The sequence below is a fragment of the Centroberyx gerrardi genome, chromosome 13, assembly GCF_048128805.1.
Source record: "Centroberyx gerrardi isolate f3 chromosome 13, fCenGer3.hap1.cur.20231027, whole genome shotgun sequence".
NCBI classification, from domain to species: domain Eukaryota; kingdom Metazoa; phylum Chordata; class Actinopteri; order Beryciformes; family Berycidae; genus Centroberyx; species Centroberyx gerrardi.
This window is the reverse complement of record NC_136009.1, coordinates 14,491,938-14,502,482: the sequence shown is the minus strand read 5'-3', so window position 1 is coordinate 14,502,482 and position 10,545 is coordinate 14,491,938. Positions and strand designations below refer to the sequence as shown.

At 43.2% G+C, this 10,545-nt stretch overlaps 2 protein-coding genes across 2 annotated transcripts; one reads left to right on the top strand and one right to left on the bottom strand.

Moving 5' to 3' along the window:
- Positions 1-1,412: 1,412 nt before the first annotated feature.
- mul2 (mitochondrial E3 ubiquitin protein ligase 2) lies at positions 1,413-5,084 on the bottom strand. Its single transcript, XM_071926902.2, has 6 exons — positions 5,061-5,084; positions 4,124-4,285; positions 3,794-3,881; positions 3,540-3,660; positions 2,868-3,099; positions 1,413-2,681 (listed from the first exon to the last, which is right to left on the bottom strand). The coding sequence occupies exons 2-6, from the start codon at positions 4,238-4,240 to the stop codon at positions 2,166-2,168; spliced, it is 1,074 nt and encodes a 357-aa protein (XP_071783003.1). The 5' UTR covers positions 4,241-4,285; positions 5,061-5,084; the 3' UTR covers positions 1,413-2,165.
- A 146-nt stretch (positions 5,085-5,230) lies between these two features.
- alg3 (ALG3 alpha-1,3- mannosyltransferase) lies at positions 5,231-10,244 on the top strand. The gene is made up of 9 exons (XM_078287750.1): positions 5,231-5,423; positions 5,926-6,025; positions 6,136-6,283; positions 6,735-6,895; positions 7,014-7,134; positions 7,250-7,455; positions 8,446-8,522; positions 8,805-8,949; positions 9,058-10,244. The coding sequence occupies exons 1-9, from the start codon at positions 5,240-5,242 to the stop codon at positions 9,248-9,250; spliced, it is 1,335 nt and encodes a 444-aa protein (XP_078143876.1). The 5' UTR covers positions 5,231-5,239; the 3' UTR covers positions 9,251-10,244.
- Positions 10,245-10,545: the final 301 nt, after the last annotated feature.

Below are 10,545 nucleotides of genomic sequence, written 5' to 3'. Positions count from 1 at the left end.
TTTGGACGTGACACATCAGGGTCTTCACCCATGAAGCATAGCCAATTAAAGAATAATCATATCATCCAAATTGTTTGTCAGCCATCAGAATGGATTAAATAGGATGTCACAGCGTGTGTTAATTGCATGTGACTTGGAATCAGTCCACTGGAGTTGGTGTCTTCCCTTCCTGTGAGACAGTATGTATTTTCACAAGCTGAAGCGAAGAGAGATGGACACCTAGTGGCAGAGAAGCACTAGTCAATTTCATAAAATCAGATATTTTGAGGGAAATGCCTGATCTTTAAGCTTTGATCTTAGCTATTTACTCAAGGGAAAACAGTGTTAATGAACAATATCCTAGAGACAATGAGGAGAAAAAACAGCACTACTTATATTTCTGAGCTCTAACCCTGGTGATAATTCTGACATGGACCATGCATACATGGCAGCAAATGTATATTTAATTAGAGACTAATTTTCAGAGCTTTCACTACTCTTACTCATTGGCCCACATGAGAATAACCTCGCCCCTTTTGCTGTAATGTCTTTCCATCCTCTTAATTATTCAATTATACCGGAATGACCAGCGAACAGCGAAATCGAATGCCAGTGTTTTTCCATGCCCTGGGAGGTCTGTCAGTTGGTACAGTAATAGTCTGTTCCACGAGAGCTCCAGCTGTTGTTCCGCTGAGAGAGCTCATGAAGAATTTGTCAAAGTGAACCCTTACGACCGCTGAGGAAGATTTATGGGATCCTGCGCCCCCCCACCTGCTCCTCCCTCACCCCGACTCGGGCCTCGCGCCTCACCCCTCACCTCGCCCCCTCCTCCGCCTCCCCAGTCCCACACATGCTTATTAGTTTCTCCCTTTCCCATAGCACTGCTGAAAAGAATCTGGAGGTGGCTTTTCATCTCGCTGCCGCCCTCCCCGTCTCCTCGCCGCTTGTTAGAGATGACAGAAATAGTAAGCTTGCTGACTCACTACGCACAAGTCTTCTCAGAGACCAGGTGCAGTCAACAAGCATTTGCGCCCGTGGAAAAACATCATCAATTCATCTCAGCTTGAGAGAGTCTTGTGAAACTCGTCAGTGTATTCAGACATGAGCTACTTTCCCACTGTTTGACAGGAGCAGCAGCCATTTGGTGAAACAGCTGTTGTTCAGATGTCTGTGGATCGTTCAGAGGCGCAGAAAAGCAGCGCACCAAATCGTGACTCTGAAATAAGTTCTTAGCATATACATCTGAACATATACTGTATATGATGCTGGATCTCCATCCTCAGATTGTAATAAAGTTTATAATTGCCACTTGATCTTTTATAGAGTATCTTAAGTCAAGTGAGACAGGAATAGGTATGTTGTGTATCCTCCATTCATTCCTAGTGGATAGTGTTATGAAGTGAAGTATGAAGTGAGGTACACTGCACACAGAGTTTAGGGAGTGACGCTTTATTGACCTGATTGTTTCAATAAACCAACATTTTTCACATTGTCACCTGTCCTTTATTACAGGCTGGTGCATTCAATTCATCTTAATACTCAAGCTATTCGATGTAACAGTACCTGGTTTCCCCACAAGCATCTTGGCACCAAACGCATCTTGTTTCAGTGACTTCCTAAGGCTCAAACATTTTCATAGTGCTGTGATTGGGAATCTCTCCACTAGATTCATGAATAACTAAAGCTAGTATGTTGAAGCTGGGTTGGAACAAAAGCTTAGCTCCTTATGACCGGAATCAAGCAGCCAAGTTATATGCAATCACTCCATGGCAGCAGCAGTCATATAAGTTACCGAATTAAGGCACAGAACAAACATGTAGGAAAATAAACATCTATTCCTATTGAATATATTTACAAGTACTTAATTTTCCCAGTAATTACACACATTTACAATTTGAGATAAAACTGAAACATACATGTATAGTGATCATAAACTTATACACAATATCCTAAATGTTTCACATATTGTTTACACATATGTTCATAAGAGCGCCAAAAACCCCTCTTATAATAACTACAGTATTTAGATCACCAAAGAGAGTTACCTTTGTCCTTTCTAAAGTATAAGTGCAGGAGTTCAGACCTTTTAAGTGTAAAGCTGGTAGAGGGAATAGTATTTGCACGGTGGTCAAGTTCCACTGAGGTCATATGGTCACTACGGTAGCAACAGTTTTATAAAAGCTGCCTCAGGCCTGGTAGAGAGGGACCACTCTCTTGATGGTCTGCCTACATATGGGGCAGGTGGGTTGTGGAAGGGCCTGGTAGCAGCTAAAACAACAGCACACATGCCCACAGTCCAGCAGAACACAGCCACGTGGCTGGCTGAGGCATATCACACAGGCACTCTCTATGGGAACCTCAGCCCCGTCTTGAGAGGCCTCGGAGCCCGCCGACCCGGCTCCCGCTCTTGGGGTTCCGGCATCCAGTCTCTCGAACTCCCTCCTCAGCCGGTCTTGCTCCCAGCGCAGCCTCAGGTTGCGGTAGTAGCGTCTACCGACCCAGAGGAGGACCGCGGCCCCTGCCAGAGCAAAGACAGAGGCCAAAACCTGCCACACAACCGCCTGGCTCTCCTGCTCTATTTGCAGGGTCTCAAAGTCCGATGTGCTCAAGAAATACTCTGAACCGTCAGTAGGGGGACGCAGCTTCAGGGCCCGGTCCGTGTCCAGGATCAACTCACCTACACCTGTAAGAGTAGCACCCACCTGGAGAGAGAGGAGAGTAGGTGTGTAACATATCATTAAGCTCATCTATGTTAATACTAGCAGCTTGCTCTGGTAGTTAGCAAAAAGACAACAAAGAAAGATGTCTAAAGCATTGAAAGTTATGTTGTTTCAACTGATTATGAATGAATCGTATTACGTATCTGACTAGTTAATCTAACAACTGACCTTGAGCATTTCCTCAGTCTCCAGTTGCCCTTTAGGCTTCTCCCCACTGAGGTACTGTCCTATGATGTCGGTGAAGCCGTAAGTGGCCTGGTGGAACTTCTCATGGATGATCTCCATTTCCAACCCAGAGGCCTCCAGAGGACACAGGACCCTGACTGTGGCCTCATCTGATCCCACCAGACTGAAGGGCACTGCATTCACTCTCTGGTGCAAGACTCGCTCGCTGTCCGTCCTGCAACAGTTGGGGAGGGGGATTACAATGGGTCTTTTTTTTACCTATATGTTGCTACAGAAAAATATATCAAATATCATATGTCCTTGAAACTGAAATTAGGGTTGTATCAATTAGGACTGTGCAATTAATCATTTTATTTTATTCCACTGAGCAAATCCATAGTATCTCATTTTGTAACGATAATTTTTTTATGGAACATTTCACAAACATGTATATTCATCCATATTGTAATTGCACTTTTCAATGAAAATTATATTGATATTTGATCAATATCGTGCAAAACTGTCAACACATCCCCAGGAGAAAGCAGGAAGCAGCCAAAGCAGTTTCTCAAGCCAGGCAGTGACAACAGATGAACTGGAGGTGTCATTGCATAATTCAACAAGGCATCTGTGTAATGTTGTTTTGCATTATTGTCTTGGTGTAATAGTTCTCACCAAGTGCGAGCGAAGCCGTTCCATACCAGCTTGTGTTCTCTCAACATGAGTTTCTGCACCACTCCGACACTTCCGTCCTGGAACTGACTCCTCAGAGGTTCCCCCACCGGCTGCACTGCCCCTTTACACACATACACACACACATACATACGAGACAGAGACAGAGACAGAGAGAGATAAGTTAACACATTTTTCAAGGAGAAGACATGAGTCAACTCCTGTCTGGATCATAAACAGCAGAAAAAACTGATTACCTTCAATGACAACATACTGCAGACACTTCCCTGGAGTAACATTCAAAATGTCTGTGAGTTTTCCATCTAAGGACAAGTGTGGAGCATCCTGACAACACAAGAAACAAGACACGTATAGTATACTTGGCAGGTTTCTGGTTTGACAAACTGCACATTGCATTGCAGGACTGTCATCCAGAGGGTTGACATGCTCTCTGAACATGGTCCAGAGCAAGCAATACATCACTCATTAGCAGAGTGCAGTCATCTTCAAGAGGATTTCAGAGGATTATGACTGTACACATAATATAAAGTTATGTTCTGGACAAATACATATGATACCCAACTAACATTGAGTTTCTCCACTGTCTTCCGCTTCTTCCTGTAGACATAGTAGAAGATGCCAGAGATGGCAAGGCTGGCCCCAAGACACAGTGCCTCAACAGGCCTCACAGGAAATTCATCCATTCCCTCTGGGTCTCCTGTCACCTCCTTCAGAGCAGACCTGCACAGCTAGGAAGCCAAACATATGATGTGAAGGAGGCTCAACACGGAAGACTGGGTCATGTGTGTCTACAAAGCTGCCATTTAAACCCACAGCTGCAACATTAAGTTTGACATTTCTGTGAATTGCTTTAAAATGTCTACAATAGTGGCATTGAGGATTGACTGATCAGACGTGTTTCACTATGCAACCAAACTTTTCAAGTCCAAGCACAAACTTTTTTGTCCCTTAGGGGAAATCTGGTTTGCAGTAAAAAAAAATACTCATAAATATAGTAACACCACAGTAAAAACAATTAAAACACATTAAACAAAAGTACAATAAAATACATAACAAATCGCCCAAACATATGTCCATATACACCAACTTTTCTTAAATGGAGTCCAACTTAAAGTCCAAACTTTAAGTTGATATTTTAACTTAGCTTGCCATCAAAACACGCAGGTGTCTGCGAACATCCAGTCACGTTACTTCTACTCGCCATGACAACAATAATCTTGAATAACAAAACAGCATGCAAGTTTTAGTTTATAGAGTACTAACATAGTCTATTTGTTACATAACATGTTGAGAGTCCATTTGCTGTGCTGTAAGCTGAACTATTTCGCTAGCTCAATGCTAACAGGTTAGCTAGTTTCTAGGCCAGCAGGAGGACGTGCCATGCCATGACCTCTAACACGTTTTTTATCTCTGCAGCTTATCATGCGAGCGACTAGAATTTACATATCTAAACTGCTTGTCATAATTGTCCAACACGATTAATCATAGATTTGAACTATTTACCTGCCACAAAAAAAGTCTCTCGAGTTGTCACACCCGGAAGAATGTGTCCAATGTTTTGTTCACGTGATGTGGGCGATGAAGCCAAAGAGCGTCAAGACAAACGCTTTCTGCGTCACGTGACAGGGTACAGCGCTGTTTGACACGCGTGTTGCGGCCTCTGTCCACGTCTCTACGCCGAGATGGCAGGAGGAGGTGTAAAGAAAAAGTCTCCTGGTCCACCGTCCCGACTGTGGGGGAGACTGCACACACTATGGCAGGAGAAGCATTTAGTCCTGTTCAAGGCGGAGTATACACTGTTGGTCGTTTCTGTTCTGTGGTTCCTGGAAATCGGGATAAATATATGGGTCATCCACAAAGTAGCATGTAAGTAGCTGCATGGCTAGTTAGCATGCTAAGGTGTTCTGTGTTTGTTCTGAACGTACTTAAACGCTAAGTAGCTAGCATTAGCGGACTATCTACTGCCACCTGTCAAAGTGAATTTACTGCCCCTGCATGACCACGACCATCCGCTGATGTCTCCTATGCTCCAGTGTTAAAATGACAGTTGTAATTTGCTAGGCTTAAAGCTTTGTGTTGGATATTATTGTTATTGCCAACATTGTTGTAGTATAAACTCTTTCAAAACAGTCAGGAAAACATATTTGTTGCCTATTTAGCTAACGCAGTGTTACTATTATAGGGATTAGTGTCAGTCATCTCATTGTTAATACTCCTCAATGTGTATGGGTTTTTTTTGCATTGCATGCCATTATTCATGACAAATCAAATAAATGAAAGGGTGAGCAATACTGACAATGATATTAGTATGATCGGACTTAAAGTTACCCCGTCACGCATGATCACAAGTATATCTCCTATACTGCAGACACAGAGATAGACTGGAAAGCCTACATGGATGAAGTAGAGGGAGTCATCAACGGTACCTACGACTACACCCAGCTCAAAGGAGACACAGGCCCCTTGGTGTGAGTTTCAGAGACCCGCAGTGCTGAAGTTTTCCGTCAAGCCACACAGTATCCAACCTGGAGTTAGCTCATGACTGCAGGCTGATCTAACTGGCACCTTGTTGTTTCAGCTACCCGGCTGGCTTTGTGTACGTCTTCACAGCTCTGTACTACATCACCAGCCATGGGGTGAACATCCGCCTGGGCCAGTACATTTTTGCTGTCTTCTACCTCATCACACTGCTGCTGGTCTTCAGGATATACCACCGCACTAAAAAGGTCAGTCCACGGTTGCTTGTGACCAAAGCCACATTTATCATGCAACATTATGTGTATTATGGTATTATTATGATACAGCACTAAACTCTAGTGTTGTTGCCACTGTGCTGTGATCTTCAAGAGCCAAATTCAGGCCAGTCAGTTAGGGTGAGACACTTAATTCCTCTGTATCTGGATGATATCAGGCGTCATCACAATGTGGTGCAGTGCTTCTATGTATTCATGTAATATGCTATAGTTGCTAATGGTTTATTTGCCAACTTAAATTAGCAAGTCAAGTAGCCTAACATCACTGTATTCTCCATAGAAGAGATTGAGGCAGCTGATCAACTAGCCAGAGAGCTGACATCACATTCAAATGAATAATAATTAATCAGGTCTATATGTCATTGCCACAAATGCTCTGTGGGACTGCACAGAATCTGTACTCCATTTGCTTGCCTGTTTCCAGGTTCCTCCCTATGTGTTCTTCTTTGTGTGCTGTGCCTCCTACCGGATCCACTCCATCTTCGTGCTGCGTCTGTTCAACGATCCAGTGGCCATGATGCTGCTGTTTGGGGCCGTCAATCTCTTCCTGGATGGGCACTGGACCCTGGGCTGTGGCCTTTATAGGCAAGTGTGGACACTTTGATGGCTTATTGCAGGCCTAATACTGGGCAGCCTCTCACTTAATGGTCTGCCATCTGTGACATGATGAAATTACAACTCTGTCTCCCTCTCTTTCTGACAGTTTAGCAGTGTCTGTGAAAATGAATGTGCTGCTTTTCGCCCCTGGCCTTCTCTTCCTCCTCCTGTCTGAGTTTGGTTTCATCAGGACTATCCCCAAACTCTCTCTGTGTGCAGGCATACAGGTAAACATTCCTCATGATGGTGCGGTTCAATTCAATATGAGCCAGCTTTTTTATTGTAATGCAGTCAATATTGTTCAGCTTAGACAAGCCTCATCTCAATCTCTTCCTATCACAGCTGTTGCTGGGTCTCCCTTTCCTGATGGAGAATCCCATTGGTTATATGAACCGGGCCTTTGATCTGGGCCGTCAGTTCATGTTCAAGTGGACGGTGAACTGGCGCTTCCTGCCGGAGTGGCTCTTCCTGAGTCGCTACTTCCACCTGCTCCTGCTGGCTGCCCACCTGCTCACCCTGCTGCTCTTTGCGCTCCGCCGTTGGAAGAGGTGAGACAGACATTGGCTGTGCCAAGGTCAGCGTTGGCTTTGTAGACAGAGATGAGCTGGAGTAAATATTGCCAGTTTGTTTGTTCCAGTACGCCACAGGCATTGGCTCAGTCAGCAGTAGTTGATCCTATGGACTCCAATGGAGGTTTGCCAGATATGAGAATTTTAACTGGTAAACGAAATGTGAGGCTTGTATGAGAAGATTTCGACTGAAACTTGCAACTGCCTATCCATGACATGCATTGACAACGTGTTTTGTTGATGCTGCCATATTGACACCCAAACAATGTTCCATTATGACCACAAACTATACAACAAGCAACCATGAACAAGCAAACCTTTCCCCTGACTTCGTAAAAAAGGAAAGATATTTCAAAAAGATTGACGTTGCAAATAAACTCCCTGATCTGTCATTCCATGATATATACATTACCTGCCATATCTTATCCACAACCTGTCTCCGTATTCCGGCAAAAACCCTTAAGGTGTACAAAAGTACTGATGGGTGGGTAAACTATCTAAAAGTACTTCATCTTAAAGAGAAAAAGTTAATTTCCAAGCCGGTAAGATAACGTTAGGCTCATAAATTGTTGCTACTACATCACATCTCTCCTTATCAGTGAGCAAGTTTCACCCCCTTCATTCCGACACGATTATTACAACCAACGGCACAACATATGACAGGTATTTAAATTTGTACGTGGTTAAGTGTGTTATTTAATAAAATGGCGATGGTAGGCACATTCTCTCACTAATTGTGAAATTCTTTGGGAGTCAAACAGGAAGTCAGTGTGGCGGTAACAGACCAGTGACACTGCAAATCACGGATAGCAATATTTCATAAATAGGACTTCCTACCCTCAAGGGAGGTGTTAACAACATATACTGCCATGCACTCATTGTAGTCATGAAGTTGAAATTCCACACTTTTATTGTTTGTTTGTTTTGTTTTGTTTTCTGAAAAATAATGGTCTACCTCTCTCTTATTAGGCCAGGAGAGGGCATTCTCGAACTGCTGAAGGAGCCAAGCAAGAGGAAAGTCCCTGCTCAGAAAATTACTGTTGATCATATCCTTCTATTCCTCTTGAGTCTACACCTGTCTGTAGAATATTGTTCCTCAATGTGCACACTGTGTTTTCAGAACTGTAGCCTCAAATGACAAAATATTATACATCACTTTGAACAGTTACAGCCACTTGTCACTACTGCTGTTGTTTCTGTTACTAGTTGGAAAAGTTACATTGGCCTAATATGTGGGGAGTAACTTGTATCAATGAGTGAGTGAGCGAGTGAATGAATGTGATCCTGGTATGCACAGCCCTTTATGCCAGACCTTAACAGAAAATCACAGATAGTGCTGATTCTGTTTACCTCTAACTTCATTGGCATGTGCTTCAGCCGCTCCTTGCACTACCAGTTCTACGTCTGGTACTTCCACACGCTGCCTTACCTGCTCTGGAGTGGAGGAGTCAAGAAGCTGGCCCACCTGCTCAGGTGAGAGGAACTATGTACCACTTTGGTTTAGTATTAAATTTACAGTGAAGTAGGTCACCAAAGCCTAAATCACATGTCAATGCCTGTATGTTTTGTGTTTGTGTGCAGGGTCCTAATCCTGGGTCTCATCGAGCTTTCATGGAACACCTACCCGTCTACTAACTACAGCTCAGCCGCCCTCCACGTCTGCCACCTCATCATCCTCCTGTGTCTGTGGCTGGCTCCGGCTCCGGCTCCGGCCCCGGCTCCAGCCCCAGCAGAGGCACACGGGGATGGATCCGTCAAGGACAAGCGCCAGTGAGCTACAGCCCGGACCGGACCCAGGCGCAGCGGGGTCTGATCAGCCGCCCAACAGCCTCCACCCTCCTCTCGGCGACTCCTCGCAACACTGACGCAGAGGGGAGGTCACTGGGGTAGACTGTCTTAACATAAAAGGAGCTGTCTGATGCTTCTCATCTCAGCTCACTGCTTAATGTGAAGAGAGCTAACGTGTGGGTGCAGTCTGCAGACAGACACCTAAATGAGGAAATGGTATGTGTTAGTCCCATGCAGTTGAGGAGATGAAAGGAGAAGGAAAATACGGATTCTCAGGTTCCATTTTCAAAAAGATAATTGGAAGAGTGGAGTGTAGCGCTGAGGGGAAATTGTGAATGTTTTGCTGTGTTGAAAGATATCTTAAGAATTTGTTACATAGGCTATAAATCTACTTATTTTTATTGTAAAACTACTTTCTGCCCATGATACATCTTATCAGGTAATTTTCACTAGTTTCATAGATTTATCATTTACTGGTGCACAAAAGGTTATTTTGTACATTGTGTTAAGAGAGCAGTATATTATACTTAAAGAATGTCATTAATATACCACAGAACTTGAACTTCGCACTCTAAGCTTTAAATTCATTGCATATCAGACATAAGCTTGTGGCATTTCCACCGGGCACAATAGTTATTCTATAGTACAAGGCCAAAAATAGTATCCAATAGTTATATACTTTGTTGACAATCTTGCTTAGTTGTCTGTCAGTTTTGTTTTTCTAACTGATTCATCCTCTGTTGTGAGTGTGGCTCAGCACTCATCAATACACAAGTAGATTCAATGTGAACGGTATGCAGTAGACTGAAACGGTGTGAACTTTTATATTAAACTGAGCTGCCAGTTAACCTTAGTAACATGCAGGTTTTTTGTTTGTTTTTTTTGCATGCATGTTTTTGTTACACATGAAGACAAATGGACTAATTCCAAGAATGTGTTTTTATTTTGCAGAACAATAAAGTCATTGCTGTAAAGAATCATTCATGAATTTATCAAAGAATCATCCCAATTATTCAAGTCATTCACAACTGAAACTTGTTCAGTACCACCCGATTAAGATTATACATTTGGCAAAGTACTACATTGGCTATAAACTAAAATTACTGAGTAAAAGCCTATTCAGATGGTCAAGGCATTCTTGTGAAACCATATTTATAATAAAAGGCCACTTGGTCTATGTCAAGTAAAGGGTATTCCTGTCACATAAAATATAAATTTTTACATCAATAGAATTTCTCATGTGCAACTTAATAATAGAATGATCTTGGCACTGGGTTATGG